Source organism: Nomascus leucogenys, chromosome 17 (assembly GCF_006542625.1).
Source record: "Nomascus leucogenys isolate Asia chromosome 17, Asia_NLE_v1, whole genome shotgun sequence".
Lineage (NCBI taxonomy): Eukaryota > Metazoa > Chordata > Mammalia > Primates > Hylobatidae > Nomascus > Nomascus leucogenys.
In genome coordinates this window covers 34,953,024-34,980,873 of record NC_044397.1, presented here as the reverse complement: position 1 = coordinate 34,980,873, position 27,850 = coordinate 34,953,024, and the positions used below count along the sequence as shown (strand labels likewise).

General features: G+C 44.2%; 1 protein-coding gene across 14 annotated transcripts; it reads left to right on the top strand.

Moving 5' to 3' along the window:
* Positions 1-27,850, top strand: ZCWPW1 (zinc finger CW-type and PWWP domain containing 1). 14 transcript variants are annotated; one of them, XM_030797267.1, is made up of 17 exons: positions 1-90; positions 3,191-3,297; positions 8,924-9,177; positions 9,615-9,693; positions 11,614-11,731; positions 12,342-12,493; positions 12,701-12,823; positions 19,190-19,306; positions 20,034-20,157; positions 21,380-21,455; positions 21,880-21,984; positions 23,584-23,664; positions 24,439-24,505; positions 24,893-24,984; positions 26,102-26,162; positions 26,649-26,783; positions 27,327-27,804. In XM_030797267.1, the coding sequence occupies exons 3-17, from the start codon at positions 9,100-9,102 to the stop codon at positions 27,623-27,625; spliced, it is 1,707 nt and encodes a 568-aa protein (XP_030653127.1). In that variant the 5' UTR covers positions 1-90; positions 3,191-3,297; positions 8,924-9,099; the 3' UTR covers positions 27,626-27,804. The 14 variants fall into 14 exon arrangements, 13 of the variants coding, with proteins under 13 accessions (XP_030653127.1, XP_030653126.1, XP_030653123.1 ...); XM_030797266.1 differs by lacking the exon at positions 1-90 and adding an exon at positions 182-268; XM_030797263.1 differs by lacking the exons at positions 1-90; positions 3,191-3,297 and adding an exon at positions 7,882-8,183 and having other exon boundaries at positions 12,704-12,823; positions 20,037-20,157.

The following is a 27,850-nucleotide window of genomic DNA, read 5'->3' as shown; positions in this document are numbered from 1 at the left end:
GGGAAACCTGGGTCAAGGTGTGAGGGGCTTGCGGAGTCGCTGCGGCAGCCGGTTCTGCTCCTTGCCTTTAGGTCCTCCTTGCTCCTGAAGGTAGCCGGCTAGTTTCTGGTTGTAGGTGAAGGTGCTAGGCGCAGCCAGTCCTGGCACCCGTTGCCTGAGGAGAAACTCTCAGGGCGACAACCAGCTCTTGGCCCTTTTTCCTCAGAATCTGTCGTCCCCAAGAAACAGACAAAAATAGCCCAGTCTCCTGCGGGCACCAACGATATGAGTAAGAATGAGGATCACGGGGCCTCGGCGGGAGTGGGAGTGGAGGGGAGATTCCCTCATGGTGGGAGGAAGGAAGGGAGGGGACGGGGAAGAGAGAGGGGGACGTGTGGCTCAGGGACACCGACCTGAACCGCTATCCCTGAGAGAGAATAAGGGGTGAGGGAAGAGAGGAAAAATGGGAGCACCCCCCAAATGGGAAGAACTTCTCTCCAAAACTTCTTCCCTTTGGATTGCAAGGTGGATTTGGGATTGGGGCTTTTTTGTTTGTTTTTAGACAGTCTCGCTCTGTTGCCCAGGTTGGAATGCAGTGGGGCAGCCTCGGCTCACTGCAACCCCCGCCTCCCAGGTTCAAGCGATTCTCCTGACTCGGCCTCCCGAGGAGCTGAGACTACAGGCACCTGCCACTATGCCCGGCTAATTTTGTATTTTCAGTAGAGACGGGGTTTCTCCGTGTTGGCCAGGCTGGTCTCGAACTCCTGACCTTAGGTGATCTGCCCACCTTGGCCTCCCAAAATGCTGGGATTACAGGCACGCGCCACCGTGCCCAGCTGATTTTTTTGTATTTTTAGTAGAGACGGGGTTTCCCCGTATTGGCCAGGCTGGTCCCGAACTCCTGACTTGAGGTGATCTACCCGCCTCTTCTTTCTTGTTAAAAGTTTTAAATCGGGCTCGCTGAGCTTGTGCACAAACACGAAGGAAGCAAACAAGGGAGGGAAGCGGGAGGAAGGAAGGAGGGAGGGAAGGAGAAGAGAGAGAGGTGGGGGGAGGGAGGAAAGGAGAAAGGGGAGGTAGGAAGGGAGAAAGGGGAGGGAGGGAGGGAGAGGAAGGAAGAAGGAGGGGAAGCGGGAAAGGGAGGAAGGGGAGGGGGTAGGAAGGAGAGGGGGAGGAAAGGGAAGGAGGGAGGGAGGAGGAAGGAAGGGAGGAGGAAGGGAGGGAAGAGAGGAGGGAAGGAGCAAGGAGAGGAAGGGAGGAGGGCAAGGAAGGAGGGGGAGGGAGAGAGGGAGGGAAGGAGGGGGAGGAAGGGATGGAGGGACAAAGGGAGAAGGAGGGAAGAAGGAAGAGAGGGAGGGAAGAGGGAGGAAGGAGTAGAGGGAGAGAGGGAGGGAGAAAAAGGGAGGGAGGAAACTGCTATTAGTTAATTGAGGCATGAAAATAAGCAGGAGTCAACATACTGTTATTAATACAAAAAGGAAGATCAGACTCTGGCTTAAGAAAGATTTGAAATACACTTTTTTTTTTTTTTTTTTTGAGACAGAGTCTCGCTCATTTTGCCCAGGCTGGAGTGCAATAGCACGATCTTGGCTCACTGCAACCTCCACTTCATGGGTTCAAGTGATTCTCCTGCTTCAGCCTCCCGAGTAGCTGAGATTACAGGCGCCTGCCACCACGCCCGGCTAATTTTTATATTTTAGTACAGACGGGGCTTCACCATGTTGGTCAGGCTGGTCTCGAACTCCTGACCTTAGGTGATCCATCTGCCTTTGCCTCCCAAAGTGCTGGAATTACAGGCGTGAGCCACTGCGCCCGGCTGAAATATACTCTTTAAATACCGCTTTTTTGAGGCTCAGGGAGTCTGGGTTAGAGGACAATGCTAAAGAGTTTACTTCTCTTAAACCAAGGATTTGAGGAACAATATAAGGAAGGGAATGATTGGATGGTTAGGAAGAGGAAATTTGGAAACACATTCTGAATGGTGTGTGGGGAGAGAGAATTACTGTTTATTTAAAAAAATATTGGCAAGACTGACAAGTTAGCTAGGTCAGTTCTCAAACTTTTTGGTCTGAGAACCCTTTTATACCCTTAAAATTTATGGAGGACTCCAAAAAGCTTTTATTTGGTTTGTATCTGTTGATACTAACATTTTAGGAATTAAAATTCAGAAACATTTAAAGTTTGATTAGAAATAACAATAATAAATATGTTTTTTTGTTTTGTTTTGTTTTTTTTTTGAGACGGAGTCTTGCTGTTTCGCCCAGGCTAGAGTGCAGTGGCGCTATCTTGGCTCACTGCAAGCTCCGCCTCCCGGGTTCACACCATTCTCCTGCCTCAGCCTCCCGAGTAGCTGGGACTACAGGCGCCCGCCACCGCGCCCAGCTAATTTTTTGTATTTTTAGTAGAGATGGGGTTTCACCGTGTTAGCCAGGATGGTCTTGATCTCCTGACCTCGTGATCTGCCCCCCTCAGCCTCCCAAAGTGCTGGGATTACAGGCATGAGCCACCGCACCTGGTCAATAATAAATATGTTAACCTAAACAGGTTTTTATGAAAAATACATTCTCCTAAACAAAAGAAAATTTAGCATGAAGAATGGTGGTGGTTTACATTTTTGCAAATCTCTTTCATGTCTGGCTTAATAGAAAACAACTGGATTCTCATCTGTTTCTGCATTCACTCTGTTGGGATATCTTGTTTTTGCAAAAGTACATGAGAAAATCCAGCTTAATACAGATAGGTAGTTGGAAAAGGGAGAGGGCCCCCTAGGATTTTGGGACTACACTTAGAACTGCTGGGTTAGGTGATTTCATCTCAAAATTTATGTGATGATTTTTAATGTTCTAAGTGAAATAAAACTCTTTTTTGAGATCCTCATTCACTTTCCCTTGGTTCCCTTTATTATTTCTAAGTTCTTTTTCCCTTCTTATTTACCCTCATTTCGTATGTTGAGTGATGGGAATATGGTTTCTGGAACTGTACTGGTTCTTTTACATTCTTATTTAAAGCCTTTGCCCCTCTTATTAAAGCCTTCCCCGCAACCCCACACCCTGCCCCTCTTCATCTAAGGTAAGAAAAGAGAAATTAAAACCTCAAATTTTATTCCTAGGTCTACAGCCTCTAGTCATTTAGTAGCTGTACAGAAGAAAGTTAGTGGTATTTTATATATTTTTTAACTGTCTGTATTTTTTTCTCTCTCTCTCTGAACCAGCTTTCAGTATTTGTTACTGTGAAAGAAGTTAATTCACCTGAAACAGAGAAGGGGCAACCTGAGTTATCAGAAAGTGACTTCCTGGCCTTCCCTTCTTTATTGATCAGGTTAGAGCTTTTGTTTGAAAGCAGTGTTCATCACATACACAGATTATACATATTATGTGATACTATACATCACTGTTTATAGATTTATTACATCTTATTAATTCAACAACAGTGAACCACAATTCTGTCTAGTTGGTTGGGGCTCCAGAAACATACTTTGGCCTAGGAAGATCTTTACAGGTTTAGATAAGTATTTGAACCTAAATACTGGAAATGTTTGCATTTTTAGGTTGGTCAAAATACTCTCTTAATTTTACTTAAAGAATTTAGGCTGGGCACGGTGCCTCATGCCTGTAATCCCAGCACTTTGGGAGGCTGAGGCAGGCGGATCATGAGGTCAGGAGATTGAGACTATCCTGGCCAACATGGTGAAACCCTGTCTCTACTAAAAATACGAAAATTAGCTGGGGGTGGTGGTACGCTCCTGTAATCCCAGCTACTTGGGAGGCTGAGGCAGGAGAATTGCTTGAACCTGGGAGGCAGAGGTTTCAGCGAGCCAAGATCGCGCCACTGCACTCCAGCCTGGCGACAGAGCAAGCCTGTGTCTCAAAAAAATAATAATTTAAAATATTTTTTGAAGTGGTAACATTTATATGTTTTAAAATGCCAAAGATACATGAGGGAGTCCACCAAAAGCTTCCTTTCACTCTCATCTACCGAGTTCTACTCCCCAGAGGCATTTTGATCCATTTTTTTCTTCTTCCAGAGGAAATTTATGATTAACAAGCCTATTATACCAGACATATGTTTTTAAAAACTAAATATTGTCATCTGAAACACACTAATTTTCACTCTGCTTTTCTCACTTAGCATAGCCCTTGTAATTTAGACAGTGACTTCTCGTGATCTTTTTTGGAATTTTGAAGTCTAGGAAAAGATATATTTGTCATTTGTGGTCAAATTAATACTCTTTTTACAGCCTAATTTTACCCAGTCTTTTTTTTTTTTTTTTCGAGACAGAGTTTTGTTCTTGTTGCCCAGGCTGGAGTGTAGTGGCGCGATCTTGGCTCACTGCAGCCTCTGCCTCCTGGGTGCAAGCAATTCTCCTGCCTCAGCCTCCTGAGTAGCTGGGATTACAGGCACCTGCCACCACGCCTGGCTAATTTTTTGTATTTTTAGTAGAGATGGGGTTTCGCCATGTTGACCAGGCTGGTCTCGAACTCCTGACCTCAGGTGATCCACTCGCTTCAGCCTCCCAAAGTGCTGGGATTACAGGCGTGAGCCACCATGCCTGGCCAATTTTTTTTTTTTTCCCACACAAAACAATAAACATTTTCTAAAAGTACATACGAACAAAAAGATGCATATCAAACATATTAGGAAGGTTGCACATGGGAAGACAGGGAATAGAAATGGGGGGTGGGAATTAAAGAAAATAAATGAGAGAGGGACTTTGTATGGATCAATGATAATAACTCAATCCTCTATTTGACAAAGAAGAAGGAGAAGGAAGAGGAAGAAAAAGAAAGTGGGATAAAGGATCAGAAAGGGAGGAAAATAGAAAAAATTAGAGTATGACTCCAGGGTAGACCTGTTTTGTTGTCGCTTGGTTCGTTGGTTGGTTTGACAGTTGTATTTTTCATATGTTTCGCCATGTTGGCCAGGCTGGTCTCGAGCTCCTAGCCTCAAGTGATCAACCCGCCTCAGCCTCCCAGAGTACTGGGACTACAGGCGTGAGCCACCACATCCAGCCCCCACATTGCTTCTGGCCTCTGTGGTAGACCTCCCAGAGCCTGGCCAATTTTATCCAGTCATTACCTTCTATTTAGGATTATAATAAAGGAGATTAATTTGCTCGAGTGTTTCTCCCCAAAATTCCAACTTGCCTTTTTTTCTGGAGCAAATATGTTTTGGGATTGGTGATGATGAGTTAAAATGGAAACAGCAAGAAAATATGCCCCTTAATATAAAGGAAACATAGTTGCTTTAGAACAGCACATCTGAATTATTCACATTTATAGAAGTGAGAAAAGGAAGAGAAAAATGCTAAAGGGTATTCACATTTAGCCATGCTGTGGCCACACTGTCAAAACCTCAGTACCCTTTAAGTTTATCTTATGGTCTAGAGAGAGGAACCCTACACCTTGAACAAGTTTGGCCATTTAAGGTCTTACAATTTTCTGATCCTTTAAAGGGAAGTGTATATGAACCAAATGATCCATTTTATGCTGCTTTTGGATCTCTTTATAGAGGGCTATCACAGATTTAGAACAATGAGTTTCAGTTGCAGGGCTTTCAAACTGCTCAAAACCAACAGCCAGAAACAAGATCACTGAGTAGAATAGATATGTTATTAGTAGAATTGAGAGGCAGAAGTCCTGGGTTCATCTAAGCTCAACAATATATTAACACTGAGTCTTTAGGCAAACCACTTAACCTTTGTTAGCATATTTTTTTCATCTGTAGAAAGGGGAGTTGGGCTTTATTATCCCTAAAGGTCTTGCCAGAGCCATAATGCTTTTTATAATGGTTATAAAAGTAAGAATGGCATATATCCCCTAAGCCTAAAGAAAACTGGGTGAAGGGCTGTAAGAAGTTAAGGTTAATAAAATAAAAGACAGTTTTCTTCAGAAAGCTGGGTGGACACAGAATACTATGCAGCCATATAAAAGAACAAGATCATGTCCTTTGCAGCAACATAGATGGAGCTGGAGGCCGTTATCCTAAGTGAATTAACGCAGGAACAGAAAACCAAATACTATATATTCTCACTTATAAAGTGGGAGCTCAACATTACATACACATGGACACAAAGAAGGGAACAATAGACACTGGGTCCTACTTGAGGGTGGAGAGTGGGAGGAGGGTGAGGACTGAAAAACTACCTTTTGGGTACTATACTCACTATCTGTGAAACAAAATTATCTGTACACTAAATCCCATGACATGCAATTTACCCATGTAACAAACCTGCACATGTACCCCTTGAATGTAAAATAAAGGTTGGAAAGAAAAAATAAAAATAAAGCTGTGTGGAAATAGTATCAGTAGTGGGAAAGTATAAATTGGAAAATAAAAATATTGGAATGTCCACAGATGAGTCTTGGCACACTGGTGGGTCATGAATAGCTTGTAGCTGTGTAGGTACTAATTTCTTCTTCAGCCTTTGGTGTGACTCTTCAGTTGCCTATGGCTGTGAGCAGCCTGGTCCTTTTACCCCCAGAGTACCTGGAAATTTCATTTTCTATGTGTTTCAGTATATGCTATTAATGTATGTTTTCTGTGTGTGCTGTGATAGCAAAATGGTGGTGAAGCACTAAATTAGACTGTTAGGATGTCACGTAGCAGTTACTAGCACAAACTTTGAAATCAGACAGGTTCTAATTCTGATTTTACTACTTATTGATGACTTAATATCTTTAAATCCCTGTAAACCTGAATTTCCCCCAAGTGTAAAATGTTAACAATCTCATAGATCTGTTGTGAGAATTAAATGGAATGCTACATAAAGGGTAAAGAATATAGTCAGTGCTCAATAAGTGTTAGCCATTACCATTAGTCACAGTGTCAGTAGTAATCAAGAAACACATTGATGTCAGGCCGGGTGCAGTGGCTCACGCCTGTAATCCCAGCACTTTGGGAGGCTGAGGTGGGCAGATCACCTGAGGTGGGGAGTTCGAGACCAGCCTGACCAATATGGAGAAACTCCGTCTCTACTAAAAGTACAAAATTAGCCGGCGGTGGTGGCGCATGCCTGTAATCCCAGCTACTCAGGAGGCTGAGGCAGGAGAATCACTTGAACCCGGGAGGTGGAGGTTGCAGTGCGCCAAGATCGCACCATTGCACTCCAGCCTGGGCAACAATTGCAAAATTCCATCTCAAAAAAAAAAAAAAATAGATGTCGTGTGGAACATCTGCGAGTAGATTGCTGAAGATGAACTATGAATATCAAAGAAGGCGCTAATTTAATTTCTCATTATTAGGTGCTAAGATAGAATAAGGAAAAAGATACTAAATTCTCTGGGAACCTCTGCTGGTTATCAAATACTTCTATGACTAGAGATTGGTAGAATCTAGTACATTTGAAAATTGATTGGACTGAGGATCTAAGAAAGGGAAAATAAACATTATAATGATGTTAAAAGTGGTGCTTCTCTATGCACAGAGACCTCTGAGGTCAGAGAATTACCAAATTATGTGTGTGTTCTAAGTGTTTAGGAGAGGCTTATGAAATGAGGCTACCCCTCTGAAGAAAACTCTTTAACTGCCAGGATTGTTCATACCCTACCATCACTGCTCTACTACTACCTATGCTTCTGGTACTACTACCATTTCTGCTGCCTGCCTTAGGTTGGACATGGTTCTAGGCACATAAAACACGAAGGATTGCTGCTAATATTTATTTGTTATTTAAATTTTTGAGTCAGGGTCTCACTCTGTCACCCAGGCTGGGGTGCAGGGGCACAATTTTGGCTCACTGCAGCCTCCCCCTCCTGGGCTTAAGTGATCCTCCCATCTCGGTCTCCAGGGTAGCTGGGACTACAGGTGCATGCCACAACACTGGCTAATTTGTTTTATTTTTTGTAGAAATGGGGTTTTGCCGTGTTGCCCAGGCTGGTCTTGAACTCCTGGGCTGAAGTGATCTGCCTGCCATGGCCTCCTAAAGTGCCAGGATTACAGATGTGAGCCACCACACCCAGCCCTGATTGTTGCCAATCTGAAACAGTAACTCATTATTCCCTGGCATGTAATTGGCACCACAGAGGAGGTCAAGAATGCAGAAACATAGTTCAGAGGTCTGAAACAAAGAGTTTCTGAACCCAAGAAGACAGAAAATTTAAAATCTTGTTTAGTCAGAGTCATAGCAGTTAATTTCTTTTTTCTAACAGAGGCACACAAAGTGTAGTTTCTAAGCTGAATGATGACAACATTGCAGAATAAAGAAGGTGAGTCAAGAGTGAGGGAGGTTCACTTTGTACATTTCTCTCATTTTTCTCCTTTTGGACATCCTTTCCACCAAAGGATGGTTCAGGTCCCTATATTCTGTGCCCACTCGGGTCAAATTACTGCTCTGCTAGATGCTTTGAGTGAAATAAATGTGGCTTAAAAACAGTCCTCCTCGAGGAACATATAAACTCAGGGAGAGAAAAGGTATTTAAATCCCTATTATAAAGTTGAATGTGGTAAATGCCACCAGTTATGTGCAGAGTATTAAGAAAGCTCAGAAGAAAGATATACCTGGGAGGATCATTATAATTTTTATTGAGGAGGTGGCATAAGAGCTGTGAATAATTTATAGATTTTGACTAGTGTTTTTAAAAATTGCTCTAATTTTCCATAACATTTTATCTAAAGTAAAAATGAGCAAATTATACAGTTTCACATTTGGATAATTCAGCTTTCTGCATGCTTATATTTATCACCTTTGACTTAGTGGTTCCCAAACCTGGCAGTATATCAGAATCAACTAGCCTCGTAAAATTACAGATTGCTAGGCCTCTCACGTCAAACTACCTCATCAGCCTCTCAGGGCTGGGGAGTGGAGTAGGCAGTGAGAGACCCAGGAAACTGAATTTGTTAAAAGCTCTCTCCATATCATTCTGTTATGGCTAGTCAAAGGGTAATGTTTGGCAATCTCTGTTAGACTGTATGTTTCATAAATTCCACTTGATCACATTTCTTTCAGAATGTAGAAAGGGACCAAAGAGAATCTTTGCCCCACCTGCACAAAAATCTTACAGCCTGTTACCTTGTAGCCCTAACTCCCCCAAGGAAGAGACCCTGGGGATCAGTTCCCCAGAGACAGAGGCCAGGATAAGCCTGCCAAAGGCCAGTTTAAAGAAGAAAGAGGAAAAAGCAACCATGAAGAATGTTCCAAGCAGGGAACAGGAGAAAAAAAGAAAAGCACAAATCAACAAGCAAGCAGAGAAGAAAGAAAAGGTACCAGTCATGCTGGTGGGCTCTGGTAGGACATTTCCTCATACCTTACCCCTGGCTCAGGCTAGACATACAAGAGTCTTTTCACATTGAGGAAATTGACCTTAGAGTTTCAGGTTTGTATTCCTTTTTGGAGGCTTCCTTTTTTTTTTTCTCAAAGAGGTCAAAAATGTTTTGATTAAAGAATTGAGCAGGAAATAATGGGATGAGGTGGGTTAGAGGTGGGGGTAGAAGTGGACAGAGACATTATACACTTTTTCTTTTGACTCCTTTATTCCCAGGAGATCTGGGATAGAGTTCATGGCCTCCTTAGGTATGCTGACTGCATGCCTTCCGTCTTATAAACTTACTGCCTCATCTGAAGGAGGCTTCCCTGACTGTTCAGAGGGGAAAACTATGGAAAGATAAATGGTTTTCCTCCCCTACCCTTGTCTCTGCAGGAAAAATCAAGTCTTACCAATGCAGAATTTGAGGAGATTGTCCAGATTGTTCTGCAGAAGTCCCTTCAGGAGTGCTTGGGTATGGCATGTAGTAAGAGAAAAAGGGTTTCAGTTAGGCAGTGACTGTTACCTGAGAGGGAGAGTTAAGTCTGATAGCTTCTCTCTTTCTCTCCCATCTTCTAAATAAGGTAATATTAGATGAGACTTCAACATATTTTAAAAATACTTCATCATCTGTCAACAGGACTATAGCTAAACCATAAAGGGCACATATTTTTAGAAAAAGTAGATTACATTGACTTCAGAATTTATATATAGTCTTACCTAAATTTTCAAGCCATTATGGGTTTTTTGTTGTTATTTATTTGCTTATTTATTATTATTATTTTTTTGAGATGGAATCTTGTTCTGTCACCCAGGCTGGAGGGCAGTGATGTGATCTCAGCTCACTACAGCCTCTGCCTCCCAGGTTCAAGTGATTCCCCTGCCTCAGCCTCCCGAGTAGCTGGGATTACAGGCACCCACCACCACGCCTAGCTAATTTTTGTATTTTAGTAGAGGCAAGGTTTCACCAGGCTGGCCAGGCTGGTCTTGAACTCCTGACCTCAAGTGATCCGCCCACCTCAGCCTCTCAGTGCTGGGATTACATGTGTAAGCCACTGCACCCAGCCTGTTGTTTTAATTTTTACTTTTTGTAGAGATAAGGTCTTGCTATGTTGCCCAGGCTGGTCTTGAACTCATGGCTGCAAGTGATTCTCCCATTTCAGCCTCCCAAAGTGCTGGGATTGTAGATGTGAGCTACAGTGCCTGGCCCTACATTTTTAAAATGCAGTTAAAATTCGTTTCTATGTATTTACAAACAACTTCAAATAAGATAAAATTGTTTTCCCTAGATTTGAAAAACTTAGGGTACATACCCTTGCAAATTTCAGTTTCTAATACCGATTTTGCATGTGGTTAGAGATTTAGTTTTTGGAATAAAGAATGCAGTGAGGGAGGCCAGGTGCAGTGGCTCATGCCTGTAATCCCAGCACTTTGGGAGGCCAAGGCGGGTGGATCACTTGAGGTCAGGAGTTCAAGACCAGCCTGCCCAACATAGTGAAACCCCGTCTCTACTAAAAATATAAAAATTAGCCAAGCGTGGTGGCGTGCGCCTCTAGTCCCAGCTACTCAGGAGGCTGAGACACAAGAATCACTTGAACCTGGGAGGTGGAAGTTGCAGTGAGCCGAGATTGCGCCACTTCACTCCAGCCTGGGCGACAGAGCAAGACTCTGTCTCAAAAAAAACCAAAAAACAAAAACGAAAAAACCAAAAACCTCTATGAAGGCTTCTCCATAAGTTCATGAGGCTGAAGAGAACAGTCTGACATTTCAGCCATTCATATAATAGAAGGTATACTTCTATTCCTAGGCATTTGAGCAACAAATGATATAAAATACAGTACATGTAATTTTTTTTTTTTTTAGACAGAGTCTCACTCTGTTGCCCAGGCTGGAGTGCAGTGGCGTGATCTTGGCTCACTGCAACTTCCCGCCTCCCAGGTTCAAGAAATTCTCCTGCCTCAGCCTCCCAAGAAGCTGAGACTACAGGTGCACGCTACCGTGCCCGGCAAATTTTTTGTATTTTAGTAGAGACAGCGTTTCACCATGTTGTCCAGGCTGGTCTTGAACTCCTGAGCTTTGGCATTCCACCCACCTTGGCCTCCCAAAGTGTTAGGATTACAGGCGTGAGCCACTGTGCCTGGCCTATAATTTTTTTACGTACACAAAATTATCATTACCTGGCCATCCTGGAATGAGGCAGATCAATCTGGAAAGGCTTGCAGGAAGATACATATTTGTAGTTATTCCTGAAATTTTAAATATTTAAAGTTCTGTGATATGATAGGTAGGCTCTTTCAGGCTACAGGGAGAAGACACTTTAGAGAAAATGTTAGGGAATAATAGAGTGGCTTTTTCACTTTTTTGCTTCTCTGCTTATAGTATTTTGTTTTGGGAGGGATGGGATCTGGCCTTGATTTTGCAGAGACTTCTTGTGCCCAGCCCATAGTATCTACCCAGTCAGACAAGGAGCCAGGAATTACTGCTTCTGCTACTGATACTGATAATGCTAATGGGTAAGTTTATTTCGGTGAGGCAAGTTGAATACAGAATGGACTACACATTCATGGTCAGTCAGTCTATCTATCTGTCTGTCTATCTGGTCATTTATCATACTTTTTTTTTTTTTTTTTTTGAGACGGAGTCTTGCTCTGTTGCCCAGGCTGGAGTACAGTGGCGCGATCTTAGCTCACTGCGACCTCTGCCTCCTGGGTTCAAGCGATTCTCCTGCCTCAGCCTCCCGAGTAGCTGGGATTACAGGTGCCTGCCACCACACCCAGCTAATTTTTATGCTTTTTAGTAGAGACGGGGTTTCACCATATCAGCCAGGTTGGTCTCGAACTCCTGACCTTGTGATCCACCCACCTTGGCCTCCCAAAGTGCTAGGATTACAGGCGTGAGCCACCGGGCCCAGCCCATTTATCATATTTCTATAGATTTCTCTCAGCTCAGGAAAGATACCTGTTTGAGTTGGGAAAAATAGGCAAGTAGATGGATGAAATGGCCTCAGGAGGGCCTTAGAGAGCTTAGGATTCATCTGTCTTCCTTTTACTTGGGTTTTTTCAAAAGAAGAGTTCTGCAGTTGCTCTATTTTTACATTTCATTAAAATAAAACCTCATTTTCAGAGAGGAGGTACCACATACTCAAGAGATTTCAGTGTCTTGGGAGGGTGAAGCTGCCCCTGAGATAAGGACATCTAAGCTAGGCCAGCCAGATCCTGCACCCTCTAAGAAGAAATCCAATAGACTCACCTTAAGCAAAAGAAAGAAGGAAGCTCGTAAGTACAGTCAGATATACTTTGAAGCCTGGCTCAAGTACTTGCTCCAGGAAATTAGGGAATGGGACCATGGGCAGGCTGAGAATTTTCAGCCCAAGACTTGAAACTATTAGGCTGTAATTCTTCTTCCTTCTTTCACTGACCTTTACTATCTACAAAGATTGTCTTCTTCATCTCCCCACCCCACGTTTTCTTTTTTCTTCCCAGAAGATGAGAAGGTGGAGAAAACTCAAGGTGGACATGAGCACAGAGAGGAAGACCAACTGAAGAAAACAGTTCAGCATCATTCTCAGATCAGGGACCAGCAAAAAGGAGAGATAAGTGGTTTTGGTGAGTTCAGCTGGTTTGGCAAACCTACTTGGCTTGAAAATTTGAGATAGAGCAGAGGCAGGGTTAGGATGTTAGAGGAAACTGCAAAGAATATGGTTAATCTCTCACAGCTGCTTGTTGTAGAATATGCTGCTGAGAGAATGATTTTATTCATTCAGTCATTTATTCACATAATCCATAGTTGTTGGGTGCCTACTATATACAAAGCATTTTAGATGTTTCCCAGGAAGAAAATGAAGATGTGGTAAGAAAGGTCATAGAAAAATCAGGAGTGGTATTATAGATCCCAGGGGAGGAGAGAATTTAAAGAAAGAAGGATGCTCAGCTATGTCAAATGCCATCGTAAAGAAGTCAAAGAGGATAAACATAAGCCCAAGGGCATCACAATTAGGAGGCCGTTAGGGGTTTGGTAATAGCTACCGAAAGGGTTGGTAAGTGTGAATGGCAGCTTATAGCTGGTTGAAGAGTAGACACTTTTTCAATTAGTTTAGATATGGAAAGTAAGAGGGAGAAAATGGTAGATAAAAAGGAATGGAGGCTGGGCATGGTGGCTCATGCTTGTAATCCCAGCTCTGTGGGATGCCGAGGTGGGTGGATCACAAGGTCAGGAGTTCAAGACCAGCCTGACCAATATGGTGAAACCCCATCTCTACTAAAAATACAAAAATTAGCCCGGCGTGGTGGCGTGCGCCTGTAGTCTCAGCTACTTGGAGGCTGAGGCAGGAGAATCCCTTGAACCCGGGAGACGGAGGTTGCAGTGAGCCAAGATTGTGCCACTGCACTCCAGCCTGGGCAACAAAGTGAGACTCTATCTCAAAAAAAAAAGGAATGGGTACAGAGTTGAGGGAGGGGTTTTTTGTTTTGTTTCGTTTTGAGATGGAGTCTTGCTCTGTCGCCAGGCTGGAGTGTGGTGACACAATCTCCACTCACAGCAACCTTCGCCTCCCGGGTTCAAGTGATTCTCCTGCCTCAACCTCCCGAGTAGCTTGGACTACAGGCATGCGCCACCATGCCCAGCTAATTTTTGTATTTTTAGTAGAGACGGGGTTTCACCATGTTGGCCAGGATAGTCTCGATCTCTTGACCTTGTGATCTGCCCGCCTCAGCCTCCCAAAGTGTTGGGATTACAGGTGTAAGCCACCATGCCTGGCCTGATAATGGTAAATTTTATGACAAGAAATAAAATAGATCATACAATATACTAGTATGTTCAAAAATTAAAAAATACCAAGGCAGGAGGATCACTTGAGACCAGGAGTTTGAGACCAGCTTGGGCAACACAGTGAGACCCTCATCTCTACAAGAAAAAAAAAAATTAGCTAGATGTGGTGGTAGTGCCTGTAGTCCTAGCTGTTCAAGAGGCTGAGGTGGGAGGATCTCTTGATCCCAGGAATTGGAGGCTGCAGTGAGTGATGATTGTGTCACTGCCCTCCAGCCTTGGTGACAGAGCAAGACCCTATCTTTAAAAAACTAAATAAATAGACAATAATCTAAACAGGCTTGTACCAAACAAAAACAAAAACCCCAAAACAAAACATAATACAAAAAGACAGAACAAGTTCCAAATTTAAGGAATGGTGGAATAAAAAGTTACTTAGTGTCTAATCCGTGTGTGTACATATATGTGGTTTTGGTTGTGGAAGCATAATATAATTTGCACATACTTGGAAGAAAACTCCAGGACTATGCAGGCACCAAACAAGGTAGTTCAGGTCAATAAACCATTCCTCTTGTTATAATGACATAGTAACATAAGGCACTGAGGTATAAGTCTAATTTGAACAACCAGGTGGCCTGGAGTTCAGACTACCCAAAGGGAGTTTCCAGGTAGAGTCAAAAAGGAAACTAAAAGGTGTTTTCTTTTGGTTTTATGTGACTATATAAACTCAGGTGGGCTTGTTGAGAATTTTTGGGATACTGCAGACCCCACTGACCTGATCTCTGGTTAGCTCAAATAAATTGGTGTCATTAGATTTGTGTTGCTCTGTCTCCTGTACTTCTCAGAATTACTGCAAGGGGCCTGGCACAGTGGCTCACGCCTGTAATCTTAGCACTTTGGGAGGCTGAGGCAGGAAGCTTTCTTGAGTCCAGGATTCAAGACTAGCCTGGGTAACATAGTGAGACCCCCATCTCTATAAAAAAGAAAAAAAAAGTGAATTTATATTAAAAAAGAAATGGAAAAAAAAGAATTACTGCATGGACTAGATCTTAGGCTGGCAGATGAGGGTTCACCCTCTAGGTGATTGTGAGTTGAATTGTGATTGTAGTGGATTTATCAGCCTCCTGCTATAAATAAACCATTCTTCCCGTTTCTTACAGTTGCCAAGGAGAGGTGAGTGCTCCTGAAGTAGGAAGGAGTATTTAATGAATACAGTTTGCATTAAGTACAGAGAAGGAAAAGAACAGTGTGTCATGAGAGGAAGTAAGATTGGGCTGGTCAGGGAGTGCATTTCTAAGGAAACAGTATTTCAGCTGAAACCTGAAGGCAGAGTAGAAGTTATCCAAGTGAAGAAAGAGTTTTAGGTAGGGTAAAGTGTGGTATGTTCCAGATACTAAAAGCCAGTGTGATTGCGGAGCTCAGAGAGCAAGGGGAGGCAAGTTGGGAACGTGGCTCTGGATGGCTGGAAAGAGGGAGGCAGTGGCTAGGTCAAAGACCATGTACAGAGTGAACATTTTATCCTAAGTGCAGGGGGAAGCCACTGGTGGGTTTTAACCAGGGAAGTGACATCTTCAAATTAATGTTTTAAAAGGATCCTTTGGTGAGTAATTGGAGATGGAGTATGGGGAGAAGACAAGAATAGACCAGTTAAGAAGTTAGTATTAGGATTAGGTATTAGACTTCGATTAAGATGATGGCTGAGCATAGTGGTTTACACCTGTAATCCCAGCACTTTGGAAGGCAGAGGCAGGAAGATCACTTGAGCCCAGGAGTTTGAGGTTGCAGTGAGCTATGTTCATACCACATCACTCCAGCCTGGGTAACAGAGCAGGACCCTGTCTCAAAAAATATATATATTTAAAAAATAAGGCCAGGCGCGGTGGCTCATGCCTGTAATTCCGGCACTTTGGGAGGCCGAGGTGAGTGAATCACGAGGTCAGGAGATCGAGAACATCCTGGCTAACATGGTGAAACCCCGTCTCTACTAAAAATACAAAAAATTAGCCGGGCGTGGTAGCGGGTGCCTGTAGTCCCAGCTACTCGGGAGGCTGAGGCAGGAGAATGGCGTGAACCCAGGAGGCGGAGCTTGCAGTGAGCAGAGATCGTGCCACTGCACTCCAGCCTGGGCGACAGAGCGAGACTCTGTCTCCAAAAAAAAAAAAAAGATAAAAATAAAAAATAAAATGGATTAGGATGATGAAAGTAGAGAAAGAAAAGTGGATGGTTTTAAGGTATGTTTTGGAGGTAAAATTGTTAGAAGTTGGTAATGAATTAGATATTGGAAGGTTGGAGCAGGAGAAGGTATGTCAAGGATGATTGGTTTCTGGCTTGAACAGTTACGTGAAGGGAGATGGGAAAGAGCGGAGAAAGAAAAAATTTGTAGGATAAGATCAAGCATTCAGGTTTGGGTACATTTAGGTTTGAGATCCTTGTGAGACATCCAAATAGAGATGTCAAAGAGCAAGGTGGCTTAGGAATCTCGAGCTCAGAACAGAGGCTGTAAGTAGACAGCTGTGTTCTGTCAGGTATGAAAATGGATTTCAAAGCCATGGGAATGGGTGAGCTTGCCTCAGGAGAAAGTATATCATGGGGAGAGAAGGCCCATGATTGGGCTTTGGGACCCCTCACATTTAGAGATTGAAGAACGAAGAGAACCCAGCAAAGGAGACTGAGGGGGAAGCTGCCAGTAAAATCAGGGGGAGGGGGACAGGAGAATGAGACATCACAGAACCCAGGAAACTAGTGTTTCAAGAATGAGTGGTCAAGTGAAATCCTCTTAACATGTGTCTGTGACATCAGTCTTCATTATCATAGAGCCACATCCGGGCATCAGTTTTCCAGAGCACATTATCTTCTCCTTTAGGTTACTTGAAACTTTTAAAAAAGTACAATGTTCTTGTCAAAAATATTATTCCAAGCCATAAATTTCCAGTTCCATATCATTATAGTGATTTTTTCCTACTCGTTTTCTTATGAGTACTCATTCCTTTCACAGCTAACAACTTGTATTATTATTGATCTGTATTAATTTATATGACTCCTAGCCTCTCCTCCTACTTTTTTTTTCTAGTCTTGCTAGCTCACCTCTGTAAACATCCAAAACCACTATTGGCAACTGTCATTTCAGACTAACATATTAGTCCCAACCAGTACTTTGTTTTTCAAGATAAGGTAATTGAGGCTGGGCATGGTGGCTCACCCCTGTAATCCCAGCACTTTGGCAGGCTGAGGAGGGTGGATCACTTGAGCCCAGGAGTTCAAGACCAGCCTGGGTAACATGGCGAAACCCCGCCTCTACCAATAAATACAAAAAATTTGCTGGGTGTAGTGGTGCATGCCTGTAGTTTCAGCTACTTGGGAGGCTGAAGTGGGAGGATCACTTGAACCTGGGAAATGGAGGCTGCAGTGACCCGTGATTGTGCCACTGCACTTCAGCCTGGGCAACAGAGCGAGACTGTTTCAAAAAAAAAAAAAAAAAAGTAATTGCGAAAGTGATCTCTTATATGTGATATTTTGAAAGGATCCAAATGCAAGTCGCCTTCTTTTCTGAGGGATGATTCTGGAGGGATGGGATTAGGAGCCATCCCTTATGATCAGGTATTTAAGGTAAAATTTGGCAGTGGGAGAGAGTGAACTTACTAGAGAAATATGTTGGTTGATAATGTTAAATAGTGAATATATAGCGATACCTATGTGTCTGTTATGTGATTTTTCTCTGTCAACTCAATTGCTTGAGTGTAGGCTCAGAAAAGGTGGAGAGGGTTCATTCCGGTTGGTGTTTTGCCATCTGGGTGGGAAGAAGGACAGTGGGAAAGGGAGCTGAAGGTGTCTACAGGAGAATCCAAATAAATGTCAAGTAATCAAACCAGAGTGGAACAGAGTGAAGAATGGAAATTGCTTCCATATGGAGAGGATGGTAGTGGGCAGTGGGTTGGAGAGCTAGATAAAATGAAAGTTGCTATAGGAGTCTTTGAGCAAGTGAGGTGGAAGATGGGGCATTTTTGTAGAGAGGATGTTTGGATAAGTGGCTCAGAGGGTGTGCAGTTCCTGCAGATGACTGGGTAGGGCATGCAGGAGTAGGAGTGGGTTCCAGAGGTGACATGAAGAAAAAAGTCAAGGGACTGAAATAATGGGGTGCTGTATGAGGAGTTCCTGTGGATGTAGAGGTCATTTGGAATGAAGGCAGGAGGTGGAGAGAAGACTGAATCAGATGCCAGCATCTCTACAAGGGAGATGAGAGGTAAGGATAGTCCCATGGCATAGACCTCAAGGGAGGAAGGGTTTTTATAAGAGTCGGGGAGTAGTAGCAATGGGGTAATGATAATGCCAGCCTGACTTTCTGTCTCAAGAGACATGGGGAGTGTGGGAGGAACTGATTCCACTTACAGGGTTGCAGGTGGCGGTGGTTTAGGTGGGGCAGTGTCATTAGTGGGTCTCCAGGCTTCAAAAAGGAAATAGAAGTTCAGATTTGAGGTTAAGGATATGTGGACTTTGGTTGCTCGAGTCAGTGGAGTTTCCAAGACCACAATGGAAGAGTTTTGGTGGGAGAGAGGAGAGGCTGAGGGACATGGGTCAGCTTAGGAGAGGTGGGGGTCTGGAAGGTAATGGATAAAAGGAAGGCTTGGCCTTTGAGCAAGGCCTAAAGTTAATAGTTGATGGAGAAGTGATAGGCTTAGACCTGTGTCTTTTGGAGAAGAGTGAACTCAGACGCTGTTGGTCCTAAAGTTTGCAACTTGGTGATTTGGTGACAGGTAAATCAGTTGAGATTTGGATAAGAACTCTGGATGTTGTGCACAAAAGAGATGCAGCTTAGCCCTTCAAAAGAACTTTTCAGTAGTGTCATGCCAGCAGAGAACAAGGCACTATCTGGAAAGATGCCTTGTTCTTTAATTTAAGAACTGTCAATACAAGAAACATTCCTTTCAGCCTTGGGGCAGGGAGACATGGTAGCCTAGTACAGGAAAAATCAGGGCATGAGACTTGAGTTCTAAGTTCAGCTCTATCACCAAGTTAGCTAATCCTCAGCAAGCCAGTTACCTCTTTGAGCCTTGGTTTCCCACTTATAAGTCAGGGATCAGACTGGTTGATCTCTAATGTCTCTCTGGCTATGTCATTCTGGGAGTTGGGAGGGTTATCCTGATTTTAGTTGGATTAAAGAAGGAAGAGCATATTTTTAAGTCTCTTATTTCATTATTTTCCTCTCACAGGTCAATGTCTGGTCTGGGTCCAGTGTTCCTTCCCAAACTGTGGGAAATGGAGGCGGCTGTGTGGGAACATTGACCCCTCAGTTCTCCCAGATAATTGGTACTGTGATCAGAACACAGGTAGAAAAGACCGGAAATGTTTTCATTCACGTTTTATTGTTCCTCCTTTTCTTTCTCTGCACTTATCCTTTAGATTAAATATTACATAAATATAGTTAGCACTTAGTGGATCCTTGTAGTGCTTGGGAGAGAGAAAGGATCTGCCTCTAATACGGAGATGAATCTGGGCAGAAAAGGCTGGAGGAAGATGCCCTGCAAAGTGATCTTGTTGAGGAGGGGCCTGGAATCTAAATACATGAGCATTGGTCTGCCCCTGTCAATCCTGATTAAAATATTGATATTGGGTTGGTGGATAGGGAGGGATATAGGATATATGGGGGAAAACAGACGAGAGAGATCTGGTGCGCTTAGAATTGTAGGATGTTTGAAACTAGTTGGAAGAGATGATGATGATCTTGTCCAGCCCGATTATTTTACAGATGAGAAAACAGAGTCTCAGAGAAATTATTCTCATGGTGCTCCATAGACAGCACAGTCAGACACGCGGGCGTGTAAGCAGGAGTGTGGAATCTCTTTCTAGGATATGAGGAGGCAGCATTCCTACTTCCACTGGTTCCCCTGCATTTCCTCCATGGGTCTTTATTCTTCCTCAGTGCTGATCCCCCAGGTGCCCCTTTGGTCCCACCTGCTGCATATACCAATTTCCTTCTTGTCCTCTCCCGAGCCCTCATCCAGCTCTTTCTCTTTATGAGTCTCTTCCTGTTCCTTCATTCCTTCTCTCTTTCAGCAGATGTGCAGTATAATCGCTGTGATATTCCTGAGGAGACCTGGACAGGGCTTGAGAGTGATGTGGCCTATGCCTCCTACATCCCAGGATCCATCATCTGGGCCAAGCAATACGGTTACCCCTGGTAGGGCATTATGACACAGAGCATCCTTCACAAACTTGGGAGAGGTAGATTTAAGCAGGGGTGGAAGAAAATGGAAAACATCTGTAATTGAAATGGTTCTGGCCTTAGAAAGAGCATGGGGTGAGAGAAAAGATAAAGTACCAAGCCTGGAGGCTTTGAAAGAGTGTATTTTCTGGAGGTTTCAGCATGGAGGTGATAGCTCCCTGGAAAAAAGGGTCTGATAGTGCTACCCCAACTGGTAGAAAGAAGAGGGTGGATCTGAGGCATTTAAAAATATTGAGATTGGCCAGGCACAGTGGCTCACGCCTGTAATCCCAGCACTTTGGGAGGCCAAGGCGGGCAGATCACCTGAGACCCCAAGTTTGAGACCAGCCTGGCCAACATGGTGAAATCCCGTCCCTACTAAAAATAGAAAAATTAGCCAGACGTGGTGGTGCATGCCTGTAGTCCCAGCTACTCAGGACACTGAGGCAGAAGAATCGCTTGAACCTGGGAGGCAGAGGTTGCAGTGAGCCAAGATTGCACCACTGCACTCCAGTCTGGGCGACAGAGTGAGTCCCCATCTCAAAAATAAATAAAAATATTGAGATTGAGAGAGACAAAGTAAAGGGAACAAGGAAAAGTGGGATAGTCTCTTCTTTGGAGATGTCCCTAGTGGAAGATTTTGTTCTTAGGATTGTGGATGTCTCAGAAGGGTAAGATACCTTCACTAGGTGTATTCTGAGCTCCTGTGTGCATCGATGGAAGTCACTTTCTCATCTGAGTCATTCAGTAGTGACCACTAGAGGGGGCTGATGGGACGGGAATCTATTTTTTGGATCCTTTTTTTTGCAAAGCTGAGCTGAGCGCAGTGACTCAGGCTTGTAATCCCAGCACTTTGGGAGGTTGAGGTGGGAGATTGCTTGAACCCAGGAGTTTGAGATCAGTCCTGGCTATGTAGTGAGACCCCATCTCTGCAAAAAATAAACAGCTGGGTGTGGTGGCATGTGCCTGTAGTCCCAGCTACTCAGGAGGCTGAGGTGGGAGGATCACTTGCGCCTGGGAGATCGAAGCTGCAATGAGCCATGGTTGTAACACTGCACTCCAGCCTGGGCGACAGAGTGAGACCTTGTCTCAGAAAAAAATTCATACTGCTCTTTTCTGTGCATGTACATTGATGAGGTTGTGTTCTGTTCATCTAACCCCTTCTCTTCTGTCCCCTACACCCAACTATCTTCTCCAGGTGGCCAGGCATGATAGAATCTGATCCTGACTTAGGGGAATATTTTCTTTTTACTTCCCATCTTGATTCCCTGCCGGTGAGTTTCCTGGTTCAGGGTAAGAAGGAGCTCAGTTCAAAGTAATGAACAAATCCATCCTCACAGACGTACAGATAAGAGACATGGACATAGCCAGCAGACACAAGTGAAAACAGACAATTAGGATGACAAACACAGAGATAAGTGCTCACACATATAATAGAAACAAACTTGTATCTAATTAAATATTTATCCACTGTCAGGGCATTAGTGGTTTTGATAAATATGCTTTGGCTAGGATTCCTGAGGTTAGTATGGAAGAACAATTGGAACAAGGGTAGGGTAGATGAGTCAGACTTTGAGGGAGCATGTGAGGCCCAGCACCTCCTTCTAGGTGAATTCCCATTCTCCCCATCTGTTCTGGCTAGAGGAGAAAAGCAGGGAGCAGGACAGGAGTCCATAACAGGATCATCTTTTATTTCAGTCTAAGTACCACGTGACATTTTTTGGAGAAACAGTTTCTCGTGCGTGGATCCCAGTCAACATGCTAAAGAACTTCCAGGAGCTGTCCCTGGAGCTATCAGTCATGGTGAGCACATCTTGGGGTTCTGTTGTGATACAGAGAAAACAAAATCTTCCTTTTATTAAACCTCATTTTCTCCCAGGGTAAGCCATGTCGGGAGAAAGTTCTGTGTCTGACCAGGTGTGCCAAGGGTGAGGTAATTCATGAACGACTCTTCTTGCTCCCAGGACTGCAGCAGGGCAATTATTTTTTTCAGTCTCCTTCCCTGCCTACAGATTGGGGGCCATTTTGAAGATGAGGTTTTTCTACAGTTTAGCCAAAGCAAGTGTGGCAGAAATGAGGGCACAGATTAACTCAGGATTTCTCAGTCTCAGCACTATTGGCATTTCGGGCGAGATAATTTTTGGTTGTGGAGGGCTGTCCTGTGCATCGTGGGATGTTTAGCAGCATCCCTAGGCTCCAGCGGCATCTAACCAGCAGCAGCCCCCACCTCCACCCTGCCCGTGGTTGTGACAACCAAAAAATTATCTCCAGCCATTGCCAGGTGCCTTCTGGGGGCACAGTCTACCCAGTTGAGAACCATTGGATTAGCACCATCATATTTCCTCCCTGTAGTCACTTTGGGTTTGACCAGCCTTGCAATTGAGCAGAGGCTCAGTGGCTCAGGGGCCTTAGAAAATCAAGCAATGAGTATTAAATCAAACAGCTGGATCTAAAGAAACTTGTCAGAAGCTTCAAAGTGAAATCACCTGGGCTCCTATAAACCTCTTTTCAAATTTCCATGGGATTCACTTTGGAGAGGACACCAAAATGTTGGTTGAAAATATTGCTAGGGCCAGGTGTGCTGGCTCACACCTATAATCCCAGCACTTTGGGAGGCCGAGGTGGGCAGATCGCCTGAGCTCAGGAGTTTGAGACCACCCGGGCAACATGGTGAAACCCCGTCTCTACTAAAATACAAAAAATTTGCTGGGCGTGGTGGTGTGTGCCTGTAGTCCCAGCAGGAGGCTGAGGCACAAGAATTGCTTGAACCAGGGAGGTGGAGGATGCAGTGAGCTGAGATCGCACCACTGCACTCCAGCCTGGGTGACAGAGTGAGACTCTGTCTCCAAACATATACATATATATAGTTAGGAATTGGTGAGACGTCTATTAGACGGAAGGGGGGTGTTATGTCTGATCCCTAAATATTAAGAATAGGAGTATCGTATCAATACTAGGAACTGGAAATAAATGTTGTAGTCGAAGAGAATGTCAGATGGGTAGCAGTATGCTGGGGTCACTTCTCTAATATTTATTTGTGACTCTAATCTTTTTTTTTCTTTTCTTTTTGAGATGGAGTCTCGCTCTGTCCCCCAGGTTGGAGTTCAGTGGCGTGATCTCGGCTAACTGCAAACTCTGCCTCCCGGGTTCAAGCAGTTCTCTGCCTCACCCTCCCGAGGAGCTGGGGTTACAGGCGCCTGCCACCATGTCCAACTAATTTTTGTATTTTTAGTAGAGACAGGGTTTCACCCTCTTGGCCAGGCTGATGTTGAACTCCTGACCTCGTGATCTACCTGACTCGGCCTCCCAAAGTGCTGGGATTACAGGTGTGAGCCACCGCACCTGGCCATGACTGTAATCTTTAAGTCAATATTTATCATCGGCTCTAATCTTCCATTTCAGAAAAAGCGCAGAAATGACTGCAGCCAGAAACTGGGGGTGGCCCTGATGATGGCTCAAGAGGCAGAACAGATCAGCATTCAGGTGGGAGGGTGTTCAGACCACACCCATTCCTTTCCCTACTCTTGGACAAGGGGGATTCTTTCTCAGTCCAGACAAAGATGGTTTGTGCTAGGGGCCATCCTACCTCTATATTTCACTTCAGGTTTCAGATATAAGTGCCCTAACCTCTCTTTTCTGTGGAGTCAGTTTTTATGCTCAAATTCTGTTGGTGGGGGTGGGATGGAGAGTAAAAAACAATGAATATTTCCCCTCCAAATTTCCCTTATTTGTTGAATTAGAAACAAAATGGAAATAGAGATTATAATTAGTTAATCTCCATAAAAAGTCAGATAAGCCTAATGTGTAATTTCAAGTGAAAATAGTATGGAAAATGAGGGCTGGGCGGGGGGTTCACGCCTGTAATCCTAGCACTTTAGGAGGCCAAGGTGGGTGTATCCATTGAGTCCAGGAGTTCAAGACCAGCCTAGGCAACACGGCAAAACCCCATCTCTACAAAAAATACAAAATTAGCCAGGCATAGTGGTGCATGCCTGCAGTCCCACGTACTTGGGAGGCTAAGGCAAGAGGATCATTTGAGCCAGGGATAGGGAGGTTGCAGTGAGTAAAGATTGTACCACTGCACTCCAGCCTGGGTGACAGAGCAAGACCCTGTCTCAAAAATAATAATAATGATAATAATAATTTTGGTATGGAAAATGAATCAGAATTTCATCATAGCTAAATTCCAGAAGACAGAAAGCAAAAGCTGCCCCTGAGAGGGTAGTGGATGATGCTTTTGTTTCTTGGTTCCATTAGGAACGGGTTAACTTGTTTGGTTTCTGGAGCCGATTCAACGGATCTAACAGTAATGGGGAAAGAAAAGGTAGGATAAATGGAAGTTGAGGACTGGAGAAGGATGGGAGGGATTCCTTCATGAGGGCAGCAACCCATGTTTTTCTTTATTTTATATTCTCTATCATCAAGCTAATTCTGGATTCTTTAATAGGAGGCTCTTGTGAATGTCATTGACCCAGTATCCAGGATGGATGGGCAGATGAGAGAGGAATGGGAGAAACAGGATGGGGAGGGAGGGTGTATTGAATAGTGATGGACTTGAAAAGGGTGGAAATCTGGGATCACATTTTATGGCGAAAATACCACTTGTACACAAAAGGCACAGTTAGAAGACAGATTCTCTGTGATACAGCTTCATTAACTCACTATTTTATAGTATGAATGATTTAGCCTTTCCTTCCTTTTCCTGTTCTAGACTTACAGCTCTCTGGTTTGAACAGCCCAGGATCCTGCTTGGAGAAAAAGGAGAAGGAGGAAGAGTTGGAAAAGGAGGAAGGAGAGAAAACAGTAAGATTAGCTTTAATTTCAGTTTTTATTTTTATAGAGATGGAGTTTCACCAGGTTGCCCAGGCTGGTCTCAAACTCCTGGACTTAGGCAATCCTCCCACCTCAGCCTTCTAAAGTGCTGGGATTACAGGCATGAGCCACCACACCTGGCCAAGATTAGCTTTAAAAATTGTTTAGATGGCTGGGTGCAGTGGCTCACGCCTGTAATCCCAGCACTTTGGGAGGCCGAGGCAAGCGGATCACGAGGTCAGGAGATCGAGACCATCCTGGCTAACACGGTGAAACCCCGTCTCTAGTAAAAATACAAAAAATTAGCCGGGCATGGTGGTGGGCGCCTATAGTCCCAGCTACTTGGGAAGCTGAGGTAGGAGAATCGCTTGAACCCGGGAGGCAGAACTTGCAGTGAGCCGAGATTGCACCACTGCACTCCAGCCTGGGGGACAGAGCGAGACTCCCTCTCAAAAAAAAAAAAAAAAATTGTTTAGACAAGGATCTTGGGGTTTCCTTTTAGGAGCTTCCTGTAAGGATCTCGTTAGAATGGACTTACATTTACTAAGGAGCTATCCTGCCCCTGCCTTGAGGGAGCCCCGATTGTCGGATATTTGGGGGTTTCTAGGTCTCTTCTTTCCTCTTTATTCTCTAATTTCCCACATCTCTAGGAACTTCTTTCTTGAGTATAATCTCAGTTCCTACTGTATTTATTTGACTGTTCGAGGAGCAATTCAGAGAATACCAGTTGTTTCTTTCCACTCCTTTATCCCCTATGTGGACATGGAGAATTTTCATTCACTTGTTTTCTTAGCATCTCTTTTCCAGGTATAGGAAATATATATTTTCACTTTTTCTTCTAATTTTTAATTTAGCAATTTTTATCATACTCGTGGCCTAGCTTTATTTCCTTCTTTTATGCCTAAAGCCTTGCCTTGATGAATACCAACAGACTGGGAAAGTCACCACACATTTTTCTCTGTGTTGCCATAAATTTAAACAATATCAGGCTCACAGAAGCTACTTTGATTCCCCAAAGCCCACCTGTCATTCTGTAGCATCCTTCTCTATTAAAAACAGCTAGGGGCCTTAATTTATCATTTTTTTAAACTTTCTCTCCCATCCTCAGGACCCAATTTTGCCCATTCGTAAGCGAGTCAAAATACAGACCCAAAAAACCAAACCAAGAGGTAAGCAAGCCAGCTGGAAATGGGGCACAACCCACAGTTAAGGCAGGGAAGTGGTAGAGAGGGAGCCTGCAGGTAGCTGGACCTCACTGCCCATCTCAGTGCCAGGACCTGAGAAAACAGGCAACACTCACCCATAGTGTCAGTGGGGAGCTGGAACCCCTTTGCTTCTCTGTACTGAATTATAAAATCTGAGGTGAAAGATGGAAGGTTTTAATTTCTTAGCCAAGAAGGATGGCTTCCTGGAGAAGGTAGACTCTGTGGAGAACTGTAAAGAGAAGATCCAGGGGATAAAAGAAAAAGAGAATTGCGGGGGAAAGATGTTGAAAAGAGCCAGAGGCCACCAGGAGAACTCACTAGATGGAGACTGAGCAGAAGATGTGGGGCAGGGCAGAGACTCAATGTGCAGTGTCCATCTGCCCTTGCCGAGCTGTCATTTAGAAAGAAATAAACACATTTCCCTCACGGCTGGGCTTGGGGGTGATGCAGGCACAGCAGATGGCCGAGGGAGGACACTGCAGAGGAAGATAATGAAGAAATCTCTGGGCATGAAATCCACAGCTCCTCCTGCACCCAGAATGGGAAGGAAAGAAGGCCAAGGGAATTCAGATTCTGACCAGCCAGGTAAGGCTCAAGGCCTGGGAAAAACTAAGGGGAATGAGGTGCCTGTCGGTATCTCCCCTCCCTGAATCATTTCTTAACCATTTTACAGCTTTTCATTACTTTACAGAGTGAATGAAAATTAGAATGAAAGAACATCTCGGCCTGCACCCAGCACACACTATAGAAACAGAATGATTCCTGATTTGATTTGGCCCAGGGGCAGGAGAATGGTAGAAGAGAAGTAACACTTAATCAGTATTGCCAAGGGCTGGCTAAAGAGATACTTCCGTGCCTGCTCCTTTAAATTTTTTTCAATAGCTTTCTCACTGGATATTCCCATTTTAGATATTAGAAAACAGACTCAAAGGATTTAAAAAGTGCTCAAGGCTGGTGACTAGCATAGGGCAGACGGCTTGACTCTCTTTCTGATCCCAAAGTCCATATTCTTTGTATTGAGAAAGGTCATCTTTTCCAGAGATTTCTTGGAAATAGAGATTTAGGAGAGTTTGACTTATAAAAGGTAAGGACAGGCTGACCTAATAGGACTCTTGGCTTCTCGTTTAGGCCCTAAGAAAAAATTTAAAGCTCCCCAGAGCAAGGCCTTGGCAGCCAGCTTTTCAGAGGGAAAAGAAGTTAGAACAGTGCCAAAGAACCTGGGCCTATCAGTGTGTAAGGGGGCCTGCCCCTCATCTGCGAAAGAAGAGCCCAGACCCCAGGAACCCCTGACCCAGGAGGCTGGAAGTGTCCCCCTTGAGGACGAAGCCTCCGGTGACCTGGACCTGGAGCAACTCATGGAAGATGTTGGGAGAGAGCTGGGGGAGAGAGCTGGGGCAGAGCGGGGAGCTGCAGCACAGCAACAGTGATGGCGAGGACTTCCCCGTGGCGCTGTTTGGGAAGTAGCTGGTGCTCCTGTGCTCCCTCCTTTTCTCCCTTCTCTGGGGTGCAGGAGGAAGAAGTTGCTAAGTGCTGGAGCTGTTCGTTGGCCATGAGGTTCAAGTGTGTGTGGTGCAATTTCTGTGTTAATAAAGTAGGTTATGGTCGACTGGCTTGGCTGGTCTCTAACTGCCCCCTGTTGGCTGCTCTCCCTC

What these genes read in the sequence shown, in the direction of transcription:
- ZCWPW1 (XM_030797257.1), top strand. Translation starts at nt 8,887, where the DNA reads ATGTTTCATAAATTCCACTTGATCACATTTCTTTCAGAATGTAGAAAG. An exon ending in AGGAGAGATAAGTGGTTTTG is followed by an intron (nt 12,824 to 19,189) that starts GTGAGTTCAGCT and finishes TTCCTCTCACAG; the next exon opens with GTCAATGTCTGGTCTGGGTC. An exon ending in CCCATCTTGATTCCCTGCCG is followed by an intron (nt 21,456 to 21,879) that starts GTGAGTTTCCTG and finishes CTTTTATTTCAG; the next exon opens with TCTAAGTACCACGTGACATT.